General features: G+C 43.7%; 1 protein-coding gene across 1 annotated transcript; it reads right to left on the bottom strand.

Moving 5' to 3' along the window:
* Nucleotides 1-992: 992 nt before the first annotated feature.
* Nucleotides 993-13,725, bottom strand: fbxl2 (F-box and leucine-rich repeat protein 2). Its single transcript, XM_085346129.1, has 14 exons — nucleotides 13,192-13,725; nucleotides 9,413-9,474; nucleotides 5,871-5,925; nucleotides 5,181-5,255; nucleotides 4,860-4,954; nucleotides 4,280-4,444; nucleotides 4,048-4,174; nucleotides 2,800-2,874; nucleotides 2,533-2,663; nucleotides 2,187-2,247; nucleotides 2,047-2,091; nucleotides 1,753-1,809; nucleotides 1,423-1,635; nucleotides 993-1,100 (listed from the first exon to the last, which is right to left on the bottom strand). Exons 1-14 carry the CDS (start codon nucleotides 13,219-13,221, stop codon nucleotides 993-995), a joined length of 1,299 nt encoding a protein of 432 aa, XP_085202255.1. The 5' UTR covers nucleotides 13,222-13,725.
* Nucleotides 13,726-16,519: the final 2,794 nt, after the last annotated feature.

Below are 16,519 nucleotides of genomic sequence, written 5' to 3'. Positions count from 1 at the left end.
TTTTTCCTTTTACATCTCAAAAAGAAACACAAGCGTATCCTCCTCTCTGAATAGACAGGCATGGACAATTACAATAAGCACTGAAAAAGAAACCAAACAAAAAAAAAATATTGGCTTTCCCCAATTTTTGAGTGAGTTGCCATAAATCTTTTTTCCCCCTCTCCATTGCAAAACATTCTCTGTACAAACAGAATTAAAATGTCAACATAGGTTTCCCAGATGCACAAATATGTCACATGTTCCACTTTGTACTTCCTGTTTTGTTTTTTTGTTTTTTTTTTCTCCAGCACTGCAAAACTGAGCCAGCTGTGCCAGAGCTTCACTGTTCGTATCCAGAAGAATCTGTGGCTTTTACCCACAGTGCAGCGCTCCACTTCCTCCGTGCTGTGCGTCTATTGGTCGAAGCAGAATGAATCACAGGATGGTCGTGTAGAGGTGTCATGTGATCAGCTGAGATGATACCTCTCCACAGAGAGTGTCCAACATGAAAATATCTTTCTTTTTTTTTTTAAAGTTTGAACATGAAGCACTGTAGTTTCACCGTTTCACCCTCCCACCCCACCTGCAGCTGTCCAGATGCAGTCCTTTACCCCCGCAGGTGGGGAGTCAGAGATGTGAGGGAGAGCAGAGTGGAATGGAGAACCTGTTCTGGTCTTCACGATGAGAAAGAGAGCACGAGACAGAGAGAGAAAAAGAGAAAAACTCCGTCCATCCGTGTTCTTTCCTCCACCCTGCCACACCGTCACACGGATGGCTGCTGCACTGCTGATCGGTGAGCAAGAGGAGAGAGAAGGGGCGGGTTCAACTGATCAGGGATCAGCGGCAATCAGTCAGTGTTTTGATCAGTGATCAGGAGCAGTGAGTGGGTCCAGCCCCCTCTCTCCCCTATGCCTACCCCAGTTCCCCCACCCCACACCCCCCACCCGACATCAGCCCCCTTCTCATAGCAGCAGGACCTGTAGACAGAGGTGGCCCCCCCTGGCCCTCCACTGTCAGAGGATGATGCAGCAGCGGCACAGACGCTGGCCACCTCCATGTACAGAGGGAGGGGGTGTCACGGGGGCAAAGTAGGCATGGACTTTGATCTCTGGAAGGTGGGCCTGTATGCGGGAGAGATGTGTTAATACAAAAGACCAAAAATGTACAAACCCCTCCCGAATAAAACAAAAAAAAAATCCCAAAACAAAACAAAAAGACAAGGAAAAAGCACATGCTCAGGACTGCCTTCTGTAAAATATTTTTAGAAATGCAGCCCGCTTGTGTACATCATGAGTGAGAGTAGTATTGATTTTTTCATCTAACTCTCAGCGAGAATGCTAACAAGCACATTTTTCAAAATGTCGAGCGATTCTTTTAAAGCTCCGCTCCAATCCCCAACAAGAGCTGAAAAGCAGCATGTATTTTCCCTTCATGCCCACTGACCCTGATGCGTTTGATGCCCGCCCGAGTGACTTGCTGACAATCGTAGAGCTCGATGCGCTCCAGACGGTGGCAGGTCTTCAGGTGCTCGAGGGTCACGTCAGTTATCAGGGGGCAGTTGTCCAGCTCTACCACGGTGAGGCGCTCTTGGCCGCAGGTACTGCTGCTCAGAGCTCTGATGCCATCGTCTGTGATAAGCTCGCAATGTGACAGGGACTGCCCAAGGTGCAGGAAATTGGGTTAAAGATGCGCAAATAGAAAGATTAAACCACACACAGCAACGAAGACGGGCTGAGAAAAAAGCTGATACAGTATCAGACATTGTTTGCTTACCAGTGCTTGAAGCCGAGGGCAGTGGATTGACAGCTGAACCAGGGTGTTATCTGTCACCTGAGGACAGGCCAAGCTTGATTAATGTACTGTTCTCACATGTCTGGGGACAGCTGAGAGGATCAGTTCAAGCATTAGCAAACATGTGATATCATGATCATATCTCGTTCTCAGTCCCAGAACTCTGTCACGTCTTCTATGTCACAACTTCTACTTTTTGCCAAACGTCATTTGACAAAAATCATATATGATGAAGTATGATCTTGGGAGTAGATGAGGGAACTAAAATGTTCTTACCAAAATACATTCTTCTAAGTCCATTTTTTCAAGCTCATGACAGTTCTGTGAAGACAAACAAAAGGTTTTGAACCTGAACTGAACTCAGAACACGGCTGGCATAACTAAAGGAGATAAGAAAACATAAACAAAACACTTACTCTGGCCAGGACAGTAAACCCAGCGTCCGTAAAATGGGAGCATCGTGCAGCTTCAAGGATCCTTAGACAGACAGACACAAAGTTTGGGAAGAGTTTTTTTAAACAGCTAGTGTGAGGAAGGAATACTGAAGATCACTGGAGAACACACTGGGTTGGTCAACAGGTGCAAAATATAAGACTTCTTGTGCACAAAACGTCTAATATTTTGCATGATTTGTTTTTTTAATAGCTGAATTTAGTTGAGAGCCTCAAATAGATATGATTGTACACTATTTTTGGAAGCAACAGCAGTCATATTTCTTGGATGTATGAGAAATGTTGTGAGACGGGTGTGTGAGCTTCTTACTTAAGTCGGGGGCAGTTGAGACCCAGTGCAGTGAGAGAGGCATCAGTGATGTTACTGCAGCCAGAAACACAGAGGTTCTGCAGCTTGTGGCATCCTCGGCCCAGACTGACCAAACCTTCATCCGTTACTTGCTGGAGGCAACAGACATTTAAAAAACAAAACAAAAAAAAAACTGATTACAAAAACGCAAAAGGCATGCAGAGCCTTAGTCATGCATTATTATCAGTTGCTCCCGCTCCGCTTCCAACAACCAAATGTTTGTCTTACTGTGCAAGACTGCATATTTATGGTGGTGAGTTCTGGGCAGTGTTTCTGAAGGTGTTTCAATGCTCCGTCGTCCAGCTGGGTTAAAAAAAAAAAATTAATCAAGTATCAAGTATTTTGACTCTGTAGACAACTGCAAAGTATTTAAAGTGAAACAATCAAGATGTGACTGAAGTTCAGACTTTCAGCTTTAATTTAAGGGGTTTAAAACAAGTATTTATTAAGTGTTGGAAATTAAAGAGGTTTGTATACAGCCGCACCCATTTTCAGAGGCTCGGAAGTTATTGGACAGTTAACTGACAAAGATTTTCGTGGACAGGTGAGGCCTGTTCACTCATTATTCCATGACAAAATAAACACATAAGAGCTGAATCTAAGTGTTGAAGTTGCATTTTGCAGCTTTATACTGGAATTCTCAATACAAGGTCCAAAAAGATTTATTTAAAGTTTAAAGTTTATTTATTTTCAAGGAGAATTTCATGAGGCTGAAAATCAAAATAAACCTATAAGAGACAGCAAAAACTTCAGGAGAGGCCAAATCAACAATCAAAATCGGATATTCTTCAGTAGCCATGTCAGTCACCTGATCTCCACCCAGCAGAGCAGCTTTTCAGTTATTAAATGCAAAACCAAAGGCAGAGAGCATCTAGTGCAGGCAGCCATTCACATACAAGTATTAAAAAACAATCCTAATATTTAGAAATATAATAGTTCATTCAGTTACTTTTGAAAATGAGTGACTGGGTGTGAAACATAAGTAATTCCTAAACTATTAATACTATTAATGTTTTTCATTAAAGAATTAAAGCTGAAAGTCTGCACTTCAATCACATCTTGACTGTTTGACTTAAAATCCACTGTGATGATGTACAGAGTATTTGGATAATGACAGAAAAAAAATGGTGTCATTGTCCAAATACTCCTAGACCTAACCATACGGGTGAACGACTCATTTAAAATAAAATAAACCCCAATTTCACTTTCTAGACTAGATTCAGTTCATGTGGAAAAAAAACAACAGCTGATCACATTTTAGTTCTACACGGGCATCAGGAAAAGAATATACCAAGAAACAAGCAAATTTTCATCCCATTAGGTCTTTTTAAAAGGCTTTATTTTAACACTGTATAATGACTAGGTGGGCTTTTTTGTAATAATATGATAATTGATTATAAAAAGGTGTAGAACTACTTTTAAAAGGGCCAAAGAAGGCATAAAATAACCTGAAATAAAGAAAATAAATGTGCGTACCTGTGTGCAGCCTCTGAGGAACAGTGCTCGTAAACCAGCGCAACCTCTAGCGAGGGCCTCGATGCCATCGCGTGTGATCTGGTCACACCACGACAAGTTCAACGTCTCCAACATTCTGCAGCCATCACTGAGCATGCGCACACATTGCACAATAAAAGAGAAATATCAAGTTAAAGACATGTAAGCCCTTGTGATTTAAATACCGCAGCGAAAACAAGTGTGCTGGTGCTACCTGAGGGCCTTGAGGGAGTGGTTGCTGACGGACACGCAGGAAGTGAGATCTAAGTGTTTGAGTTTGGAGCAAAACTTGCTGAGGCTGAGGCAGGTGCTGTCTGTGATCTTAGTGCAGCCGTTAAGGTTCAACACTTCGATGTTTCTGCAGTTCTGAGCAAAAGTCCTGGGAAACAGGTGAAGTATGGAAGAAGTGAGGTGAAGGGACTTCTTTCTGACGTTTTCACAAGTTTCTATTACAAAGAAAAAAAGCCTTGCTTTGCAAAGAAGAGAAAGTATCGGTTAAATCTGCTGCTTACAGAGATGATAGAAATACATTATGAGATCCAACAGTCTCAGAAGAATATAAAAATTAAACACCCGTGGGGTTTTCTTTTGTTTTGTTAGTTTTTTGTATGTTTGCAGTGAGCAAAGAAAAAATTGGGAATGAAGACGCACACACTCGGCTAAAACTTTAAATATAATCACACAGGGACCGAAACGGAAGTAATCAAACCAACAAAAGGATGTTTGTTGCTAAAAATCAAAGCAGAAGCACGTTTATTATAACGGTGCATGTCAGAGGGTCAATGTATTCTCACTTCATTGAGGCGTCTCCAACGCTCAGGCAGCCCCTCAGGCTGAGCTGCCTCAGGAAGCCTCCACAGCGCTTTGAAATGTTCTCCACCACCCGGCCCTGAGGGCGGACGGACAGACAGAGAGAGTAATATGACTTGGGCTACAGGACAGGGAATCAGCTGTGACGTCACAGTCGGCACCAAAGCCTACTGACCCAGCACTAAGCCTTGGACTAGATAATGCTACTCAACAAGCTCTCACGTCCACACACACACACACACGCAGGAAATGCTCAAAACCCGAACCCTTCGCTCCTTTTTTTCTCTCATGAACACGACCCTCACCTCTATATCCGTCTGGAAGTTGAACAAGTCGATCTTCTGCCAGTTGCTGCCATCTAGGGCCAGGACGTTCCACGCCTGAGAGGGTGACAGACAGGTTGTGCAAAGAGACAGAAAAATGGGTCAGACAGAGGTGGAAGAAGGTGAACTGTGACTTTTTTAATCATCATGCAGCTACGGGTTTGTGTACACATCAACAGTCTCCACTGTCAGTCCTTGTCCTATCTAATGTGAGGGTTTCCTGCTCCTCTCTCTTTGGCGTCTTTGTAAACTGAAGAAGTTACATAATTAAAGATAGTCCGATGTAAAAAAAAAAAAAAAAAAATACATGAAATTCAACAGGAAAGAGATAAACTGCCTTTATAATAACATTTGTTTTGTTTACATGTTACATAGCAAAAGAAAACCTTCCTTGGGCCTTGTCACAGGTAATAAAAGTTTAATTTGAAGCTGTGGTATGAGAGGCTGCCCCAAAAGCTCTGCATTCAGTCAGTGGCTTGTAACAATAATTCACACAGATCATTTTATAAATCACTTTAAGCTGCAGTTCACTGTGGTTCCCTTTACACAGAGCCAGCAGAGGGCACCATATTATACACTTGCCCAGAGAATTCAGTAAGTACAAACCAGATTTACCTCCTTTTTAATAGTAAGGTCTTAATTAGGATGTGGCGTTGAAAGGGAGGCGCTTACCTTGGACACCTGGGCACACCGGCACAGTGTCACCACATCTAAATAGGAGAATATTCTAGAAAGAGAGACAAAGAGGAGGATGAGGTTTTCTCATATTAGTGATCATATGATCATACTCAGATAAGGAGCTCTGCTCAAGCACATGCTGGAACACCTTATTCTTTCTTTGATGCTAGTGAAAGTATGTTTTTTTTCTTATGTCTGTAGGGAACAGAACAATCTGTGGTGTTTGGCTGGTAGGCCCATAGACAGGCAGTGTTTGAGCTATGGGCTGGTCAGCCACAAAGGGCCACATGCAGCAGGCTACTGGGTCAGCTCAATCCATTAATCTGCCAATGAGTAATCTCTGGCACTCAGACAAGCAAGGCCACCAAAAGGCCGGTACAGACAGAGATACAGTATGAGCATGTATAGAAGGGCACACATACACATACACACACACACATGCGCGCACACACACACACACAACAAAGCCAAATACCTCCTGTCAGTTCTTGTGATAAAACGGTCTGTTAAATCTCACAGAAGTGACTTAAACGGAAAATCTTTAGAAAATCTGAGGTGTTAAGAGAGCTGTTAGTGCCAAAGTTTTGAGTGCAGCTGGGGTCTGATTGCCCTTTTAACCCTAGGAAACAGGAGCTGGCCATTGTTTCCTTCAAATAGACACGGACAAAGGCTGTGTGTTTTGATGTGTGTTAGGCCAGGGCATGTCAGGACGAGTCTGTATAATCTATACAAGAGTCTGGTGTCACAGAGTACAGACATCATACAATTGACAAAGCAATGCATATGCAACTTCCATGCACTCTCACGCAGGGTACACAGATCCTGGAGAGGTTGCTGGCACCCAAGGGGCCGACCAATCAAGTTGATCGTACACATTGATCTCCTTCCTAATAACTGGTTAATGGCCGCGATGCTGACCAATGATTGATTGCCCGTTTTAATCAACTACAATCTGACTTTCCACTATGTGTGCGAGAAAGGCCTCTTAGTAACCACAGAAGAACTCTGTTACTCACACTCACAGCGAAGGAATCAGTCAATCTGATTTGGTGAGTCCTGTTAACCTATCTGAAATCTGTAATTGCTACCAGCTGAGAGAGACTGCTGAACACAGATAGATCATATTACCGGTAGGGTAGGACTGACATGGACTTTTTCTCATAAGACACACAAAAGAAAGTGAAGGACGTGACATAATACAGACAAATTCAGAGCAACAACACCATGAGCATGGTATCTTTTTCCACTTTACTACACACAGGAAAGCAATAAGGGCACCTTTGAATGCAGAGCACGAAATAAGAGAAAAGCCTTGGATCACTCTATCAGATCCAGCCTGGGTGTCCCTATTTTTCGGACAAGGCACATAACAGGATTTTCATGAAGCACACTCCCATTTGTTGTCACCCGGCCCTTCAAGCATGGCTAGAAAAGGGAGAGTCGAGCCTTCGCCATAAAGTCTGGGCCTGGTTGTCATGGCAACAACTCAGACATGAATTTAGTGGTAGTGGAGAGGGTGCTGAGTCAGTGCTTCTGGGTAAGAGGACCGTGAACCACCCCGAACGCTCCCTCTCCGGGGCTTGTCTGTCAGACAGGGTTCTTGGATGTCACACAGTTTTCACAGTTTATATCTGCGCTGTGCTGGCCTACATAACGGCTGTTTACAAGTGCACCCACTAAGACGCAGACTGCTGCACAAGCAATTCAGGCTTGCTCGCTAGTGATGCTCTGTACATAAACAGCAACGCTAATATGAACACAAATTAACAAAATAAATAGCCACTACTCCTCGAGCTGCATATTTTCCAACGTGTAACACATGGTGGCATACTGCAGTCGTTATAAAATATGCATCTTGGGTTAATCTGTAATTAGAAATTAACCACAGGCGTGAATGTGAGCACATTTGGCTCTCTGCCCATGGTGTACCCTGCCTGTCACTCCATGACAGCTGGGAGAGGTTCCAGCAACCACTGCGACCTAATTTGGATAATTTTTTAAGAAAATGTATGGACGACCAACCATAAACCAGAAAGGCTAAAAAATGTAGCCCTTAACATCAGCTTATTCAGATCACTAACCCTGCAAACATGCTGGTGCGAGCCCAAGCTGTGTAATTGTGGATGAGCTGTGGGGCAATTGGGTGTGCCCATACAGGTCTGGCAGGTGTTTTGTTCTTTGGGGCCCCTATTAAGGGTTTTCTATTGGGATACTGACTATGGGGTTGCCCACAGAAAACCCATGTAGGCTCTATGTAGGTTAGCCTGTGTGGTCCATTGCAGTTTTGCCCCTCTGGGCCCTATAATGGTATTCTGTGGGCCTTTGGGTTTTCTATAGCTTGCCCAATGAAAACTTATATAAGGACCCCAAAGGGCAAAATTGCGTTTGGCCCTGTGCGGGTACACTCAGTTGGGCTTCGTATGGGATAAGTGTGGATTTGCCCTCCCCGACACAGCCCCATAGTTTGCCCACATATATCCACTGTGGGCCCGCATTGTTCATTATCAATAATGCGCCAAACAACATACAGGCAGATATGACTATTGTGGAGAACATGACCCACAGAACATTTTTTATTACACTGTCTGAAATATGTGGCTGTTAGAAAGCAACTGATTCAAAACCTCAGTAAAATGGAAGTGAAACTACACATTTTGACTAACTAACAAAAGATCGCTGGTTCAAGCTTGGGAAGTGACATAAATCATTTGGGGTTTGGATCAGGAAGAGTATCTCTACCAAATTAACTATGTGGTTACCCCTTGTGAGTAAAGCAGTGGCTAAAAGTCATGTTTTTTCTCAGAGCAACATTCTGGTCCACACTCAGTACCAATTGGTGGCGTATTATGGGCAGCCAACAATGAGCCTCGGTAGTGGCATGAAATGTGGGGCCCTCTCTTCCAATCTTTTACTGCAGCACACTGGGGCACATCTGGCCCCCATAGTGCAGGACTAATACATGTTTTTCTGACCACCAGTGGAAATGCACTGGTCATAATGGGCATGCTGGGAGAGCGTATGGACCAGCAGAAGAGCAGAGCACTGCGGAATTCCCCACTAGCTATGACAAAACTATTTATAGCTCACTTACAGAGACATACAGTTTGCATAGGCCCAGGAGTGTTTCACACATGCGTGCACACACGCATGCACACAAAAAATGCAGCTTTCACAGAGTGCACAGCGTGTCATGTGTCAGCAGAGATATATGCAAGTGCAACCCTTTCCATTCCACATAAACGAGCGTGAAGGATGAACATGGGTGACTGCGCGAGTGATGTCAGATTAATGGGTCATGTGCAGCTGCTGTGGGACAAAATATTGGTCTGTAGGTCACACACAGCTAAAAGAACCTTATTTCAGGCTGGTGGCTGACAAACATCATACTAAACACACAAATGCACCTACACCACCAACAGAGGCAGAGCAAACACACACCGTTTCAGGCTGCTTGAGCTAATGAGTAACCCTGACCTAAGCCCTCGTCCCTGGGTGTGTTGTGTTGTATGTTGTGTGTCTGGTATAATTATTCTTACCTAAGAAGAAGCTCTTTGGGGAGCTTCTTATTAATGGGGGCTTCATCGCTGTTTGAGAACACCTGTCAAGAGATAAGACAAACAGTAACAATGAGTGAGTGTCTTTGTGTGTGTGTGTGTTGATGTGCAGTGATATGAAAACATTATCATCCTCACAAGATTGCTACACTAAACAGAGCTAAACTAAGCCCAGGAATCACATAATTTTATTTCACCAGCTTGTTATACTTAAGAAAAGAAATAGACCCCTGCACAGTTTACAGCTGCTGCTTCCGTAAGCTATGCTAATAAACATGCCAGAGCTGCATTTGGATTTCCATGTCGCCTCCTCACAAGCTTATAATTCTGTTAGCCTGGTCAGCTTGTTGGCATGCTTATCTCAATTAGTCTACTCGCTGGATGTCTGGCCATCTGCTGAGTGGGACACACACACACACACACACACACACACACACACACACACTCGCAGGTGATTCCAGTCAAACCTCTCTGTGTGAAGAACAGAGGCAGAACATTCGAGATCAGGTGGGCTGCATTCAGCCATGAATTTAAATTACGGCAAACACCCACATCCACTGTGCCTCTGCAGACACGCATCCTGCCAGTGATACACTTGTATCCTCAAAGGCTCAGAAGCTGTAGCTAATGAGGGGGGACTCCCTGCTGTTGAACACGCAAACACAAACACCGAAATCTGAGAACACAAAGGGGATAGGAGGAGAGGCACGAGATGAGCAAAGGTTGATTCTGAAAATGTCTCAGCTGTAGTCTAGCCCCCTGACGACAGACGCAACCTCCTCGAAAGAGAAAGCAGCAAAGCGAGAGGGAAGAGGTGAGGAAGACGATACTGAGTGACAAAGGCAAGCCAACGGAACCGTGCTCCAGTCAAGAAGTACTGGAAAAACACGTCTGAAAGTCATCAGAGTGGAAGAAGACGAGGGAGGAGGAGGAGGGAGGAAATGCAGGCCATTTCAGAAGGAAGTGGGGTCAAAAAAGAAAAGGAGAGGGAGTTGGTCCAGTCAAGGTCCGGCAAACGATTAACTAAGCTGGTTTGAACTTTAACATCGCTAAGGGAACAACACAAGAGTGTTGTTGAACACACTTACCAGAAAAAACTCTGCCATCACTGAGGCCCACATGCCCTCGTACTGAATAATGCATCATTACACACTCATCTGAGGCTGTTGAGTAAAGCATGCTGTCATTAACTGTAACATTAAACTAACAGCAAACTTAAAACATGCGTATATCTATTGGTGAATTTAATAGCATTAGAAGGAATGCAGTGAAGGAGACCTGTGGATGGGTATTTGCTGTGGAAGGCTGCTACTTTGACCAGGCCTCTGCTGGGCTTCCTGATTAAATCAAGGTAATAAACATCAGCATGTACTGACTGACAGGCAGGCAATTTGACCTTTCAAGAAACAGCATGTTGACTCAGTGTCTCTGTAAAGCTGTTGGGGGGGGGGGGGGATAGTTTAGGACTAAACTTAGACTTAAATCCGAACCACATCTGTAACACATCACTCACCTTTGACCTCTCTTCCATCACTCTGAGGAACACAGGGAGGCCATGATGGAACGCACTGGGCTCCACACAGCATTACGCTAACATGGAGCATTCACAGAACAATAATATCATTCTGTGGTACAAACATGGTTTACTGTGTAATGAGATCAGGGTTGAAAAATGTTCAGAAATTCAAATTCATCCTTTTACATTACAGTCAAAACAAGCAAAATGACTTCGAAAACAACCTGATACTCCAATAATCATCCTTATCAGAGTTACCGCCTCAGCATTCTGGTGCCCTTGCTCCCCATGCAGGAAGAGCACCATTCCCAAACAGGAAACTCCTCTCTGAAGTCATACCCACTATTCCTAGAGAGGGTGCAACAAGCCTAACATGCAAATCTGGTTTAAAACGCCTGTGGCACGTCAAACAAAGACACCCATGAAGAAATTAAGACTTGGGTCGAGTGTTGCGTTCAATTTTAGGCCTGCAACACAACAACAACAAAAACCATAAAAAGGACTCGATCACCAACTCGTCTGTCAGTTGACCCCCTTCCCCTTTCTTCTCAATTGGACACACCAGCCTGCTTCCCCACCGTACACTGGTTCATGCTAAGAAGCTTAGAAGTCTGCTGAGAAATCCACTGATATGGCAACAGACACACGGGCGCTACTAACGCCGTCTGTTCTGATTCACTCGCACATCAGCACACATGTTCCTACTACTGACAAACATGTGAACACCTGACTGAGGGCGTCAAGTAGCATCAAGTCAACCCCGAAGGCATCTCAGCAATGTGTGAATAATAACTCCTGATAAACATCTCGCATCTATGAGCAGCCATAATCAGTCAGATGGGATGATTATGGTTTGTACATAAGTGTTAAGTACATGGTGATTATTGCACCACAGGTATGCAAAGGTTTATGAACAAAGTAATGTACAAATACTTGGAGATGCTTTGGTTTTGTTTACTTAGTAACATAATGTTTTACACTACACATGATGTACTTTTTTTTTTTAACTCCACAACTTTCAGATCAAAGTTCCATCCATCCATCCATCCATCTTCATCCGCTTTATCCGGGGCCGGGTCGCAGGGGCAGCAGCCTAAGCAGAGAAGCCCAGACCTCCCTCTCCCCAGCCACCTCCTCCAGCTTATCCGGGGGAACACCAAGGCGTTCCCAGGCCAGCCGAGAGATATAATCTCTCCAGCGTGTCCTGGGTCTGCCCCGGGGTCTCCTCCTGGTGGGACATGCCCGGAACACCAACCCCAGGAGGCGCCCAGGAGGCATCCTTGTCAGATACCCGAACCACCTCAGCTGGCTCCTTTCGATGTGGAGGAGCACCGGCTCTACTCTGAGCCCCTCCCGGATGACCGAACCTCTCACCCTATCTCTAAGGGAGAGGCCAGCCACCCTTCGGAGGAAGCTCATTTCCGCCGCAAAGTTTTTGTTCTAATAAAAGACGATTATCACGGCTCATATTTTCAGTAATATCTGAAGTAATGCAAATGTGTTGCTTTACTCAAACTGCTACAGCACAAAAATGCTGCACAGGCGTGGGTAATAACACCCAGTAGTGCCACACATACTGTCTGCAGTATGACTATTTTTTTTATATCTTGCTCATGAATCCAACTAAAAAAATTTTAAAAACCCAACAACTTCAAATAACCCTGAAAGCTCTGGTGCTTTTACTTTTTATTGGCATGTAAATATGGATAAAGTGATCTGGAGACGTACAGCATTCATCCTATGTGCAGTATTATTACTTCTTGAACACAAAGGCCACCTGTAGTGGCACCTGCCCATCACAGGTATTTTAAGGAGGCTTTAGATGTTTTCATTGCGTGTATTTAACAACAATCCATCCTCTCCATCTGCAGCCCCCCCTCTCTGAAAGCCTGTAACCTCAGGCGCCAGTGGCAACCAGCCTCGGCCCTGATATATTGACTATCCTCAGCCACAGCCCTCCTCCTCCTGTCCCGCAGTCCTGAGCTCCATGTTGTCGCTGTCTAGTGGTGCGGCAGGACAACAACAGGATTTCGGATTACCCTTGACCAACAAAACGCCTCAGCTCCTGACTGCGTGTAAAATTAGGAGCAGAGCACGGTCGACCACACACGCGCGCACGCAAACACACACGAACAGACACACAGAGATATACACACACACAGACTTTGCTTATACAAGCCCACGACTCCCACGTCTGCTAGAAACAAACACTTTAACCGTTGGTGGTCCACTCCCTCTGTCATACCTCGAACCGGCCCTTGGTGATACCGTTCATGTCTGCGGCGGCACGTCCCAGCTACACGCCGCGCAGAAACCACTCGAGTCGTTTGACGGTTATTGTTTTTGTCGCCGTTTTATTTTTGGTCGGTCGGAGTGTAGGAGCCGAGCTGAAGCTGGGTCTTCACACCCTCCTCCTCCTCCGCCTCCACCTCCCCCGCTGAGCCGCCAGCGAGGCTCCCGTACTCCGGGTCAGTGGGGTGACGGTGAGGGTGGTGGTGGTCCGGGGCGGCCTGGGGCAGCGTTGACACTCGACGTCTCGAAGACCAACGGCTCCCCAGCAGCCCGTCTCATCACAGGGCTACCAAAATAACAATAATAACATGGACGGTCTGTCAAGTGACTTCACTTCCGCCTCTCCCTTCATCGCTTCATCGGCGGTCAGCTGGCCGCAGATCGCCCAACTTTGCTGAAAACACACGGGAATCGTTAGGCCGATGTCCGCCTTTACTCGTTGCACCGCACGGTTCCCGCAGCGGACGCGCGTGTGGCGGCTGACACGAGCGCTTTCCTCAATGTTTTCTGTTTACTTGCGGGGAAGGGGGAGGGGCGACGTGACGTCATTGCTGCGGGAAAACCACGCGTGGTCGATTTGTTTTGATTGTGGGCTTGTTGCAGGAATTTTAGGAAGGGAGGAAGAAACCAAATCATAACTAATTGGGGCTCATTTACCAGCACAGGCAGAATTTTAATAAAATTGATTTTAAAAACCCCCCAAAAGGGATGGAGGGGGTGCCCTGACACGAACGCGTGGGTTTGCTTAGAGGGAACGTTTGAGCTCCACGAGCTTTTCTGCTGTAACACAGCCTGTTTCAGGCACGCCTGAAAGACACACTCAAAGCAGTCTGGGCTGAGTCCTTTGTCAAACATCAGTGCCAATAAAGTTTCTAGATTCAAATACAAGTACAGAAATTAAGTAACTAAAGGAATCGTCATGTTATTATAAAATGATTACTACGTGGCCAGCATGTGTTGGTCAGTTTAATCTGAAACCGAAAAAAACCGATCTCCACAGTAGTTCTGTCTAAGTCATAAGAATCCTATTTTACAGTACATTAAAATTCACGCCCCTATACATTCAAATGACCCACTAAATGCAACCCTCAACAAAATAGTATATAACTCAATAAAACATAACAAAACAAATATCTTTGTAAGGTAAAATTGCATTAAAACAGTTTGATTAAATTAAGTAGAAAGTTAAATTTAATTAGTATTAAAAAAGTAACGTAGAATAAAAATAATCATCATTATTTTTAATTAAATTGGCCTGCCTTTTTTTTTTCAACATTATGTTTATTAAAGTTTTACATATATACATATATAAAGTACATACACAAACAAATTTACACAATAAACGAAACACAAGGTACATTCAATGAAAGCACTTGAGTCCATGAGACCTCTGACAGATTTTAAAGAATAATTTTCACATTGCAGCATATGGTTGTGGTCCTGTACCGGGAATAGCTAGGCTGTCCCTGTCTCACACAGTAAACCAGATAGATCTTTATTCCCAATATACTGGATGTAGCGCCCCCAAATTTTCTGGAAAATTTCTTGTTTATCTTTTACAATACCTTGTGTTGGGGGGGGGGGGGAGTGTTGTGTGTGTGTGTTTTTTTTTTTTTTTTGTCTTGTTTTTATGGACATGAAGTCTGCCAATAAAGATTGAATTGAATTGAATTGAATTTTAGAGTATATGTAATTTTCTCTAATGGTAAACATAAAGACAATTCTTTGAACCAATGTGAAATACTTGGTTTGCCAAGACTCCTCCACGTTAGAGCTATCACTCTCTTTGCTTGTAGTATTCCCATGTTTATGAAGATTTTTTCAAAATGATCTATGTTACACTCTACAGGATATAATCCTAGTAGGAAAAGTTTGGGATCCATCACAAGTTTAATTGACAAAATCTCCTTTATCATTGCTCTAACCTCTTCCCAAAACTCCTTTATTTTTGGACATGACCATAAACAGTGGAGCAATGTGCCCTTATCTTCTTCACATCTATTACAGATATCAGGAATCTGCATATTACATTTGTTAAGTTTTTCTGGTGTTATGTACACTCTCATCAATCAATTAAATTGTAGCAATTTTAGACGTGTGTTCCCTGTCTGTGTTTGGGCTAGCTTACATGCTCTACTCCATTGTTCCACTGTCAATTCCTCCTGTAAGTCATACCTCCAAGCTTCAAGCTTAGCAGCAGATGAATCAGGAGAGGATGTCATCATCAAGTTATATAATTCAGATATCATCCCTCTACCACTGGGGTTTTTGGTTAGGATTTTCTCTAATGTGGACAGCGGGGGAATATGTGTAAAATCATTATGATAAGACCTGATAAAACTCCTAAACTGTAGGTATTTGAAAAAGTGCTTTCGGGGAATATTAAATTTAGAGATTAGTTGTTCAAAACTTAAAAGTCTTCCATCACCCCCGAAAGCATCCTTCACCAGTCCCAGCCCCGAGTCTGCCCACATTTTAAAACCACCGTCCGCCCTACCCGGGGCAAAATAATTGGGACGCTTGTTATTCCATAAAAACTGATTAAACAGTTTTCTTATTTTAAGGAAAAAGTCTGAGGGGGGTGGCAAGGGGATATTCTGAAACAGATACAGAAGCTTAGGGAGCACGTTCATCTTTAGTATATTTATTCTACCAATCAGTGAAATTTGGAGACTCGACCATCTCTCCACTGATTTGGATATGTCAGTCATAATTGGACTATAATTATGGTTCACCACCTCTTCCAATTTCGGGACAATCTGAATACCTAGATAAGTAAACTGATTCACATTTCTAAAATGGCAGGTGTATTTAGGTGGATTCATCCTTTCTTCTGAGTTCAAAAGCATTTTAGAAGATTTTGATTTATTGATTAAATTGGCCTGCCTTTTAATTAAAAAGAACTCAGTTATTTGATGTAAAGTATAAAAAGATCATGATAAGCATTCAAATGTTACTTTCACCTCTTAATTGAAACCGGTCATTTGTTTTTATTTACAATTTGAATGTATGACTGTTACAAATATCAAAGCTTTTCCATTTTTTCATTGGTCCAGGTATAAAAACCTCTTTGCAGGTGTTCCCCACCTCCACGGCTAGAGGGCGCTCTGATGCAGCTGGCCTAACCTCTGTTATCCTAAAAGCAAAACATGGACAGCGTCAGCATGTTCACTCCACTAATACAGTACAGCTTCGTGGAAATTCGACTGCGCATGCACAAGGATTTCCGATTTATCTTACTCTATACGGATTCAGTTTAAATGTAACGCTTATATTCAAGA

The sequence above is a fragment of the Diplotaxodon limnothrissa genome, linkage group LG22 (assembly GCF_057381915.1).
Source record: "Diplotaxodon limnothrissa isolate DT_005_m linkage group LG22, D_limnothrissa_male_GT1.1, whole genome shotgun sequence".
Lineage (NCBI taxonomy): Eukaryota > Metazoa > Chordata > Actinopteri > Cichliformes > Cichlidae > Diplotaxodon > Diplotaxodon limnothrissa.
The sequence above is the reverse complement of the archived record's forward strand: the minus strand, read 5'-3'. Positions and strand labels throughout refer to the sequence as shown.

Excerpts from the sequence above, each read along its gene's own strand:
- fbxl2 (XM_085346129.1), bottom strand. The coding sequence starts at position 13,221 with ATGAACGGTATCACCAAGGGCCGGTTCGAG. Across the intron at positions 4,445-4,859 it reads GTTGGAGACGCCTCAATGAA|GACTTTTGCTCAGAACTGCA; the intron begins GTGAGAATACAT and ends CCTGTTTCCCAG. Across the intron at positions 2,875-4,047 it reads TCCTCAGAGGCTGCACACAG|CTGGACGACGGAGCATTGAA; the intron begins GTACGCACATTT and ends TTTTTAACCCAG.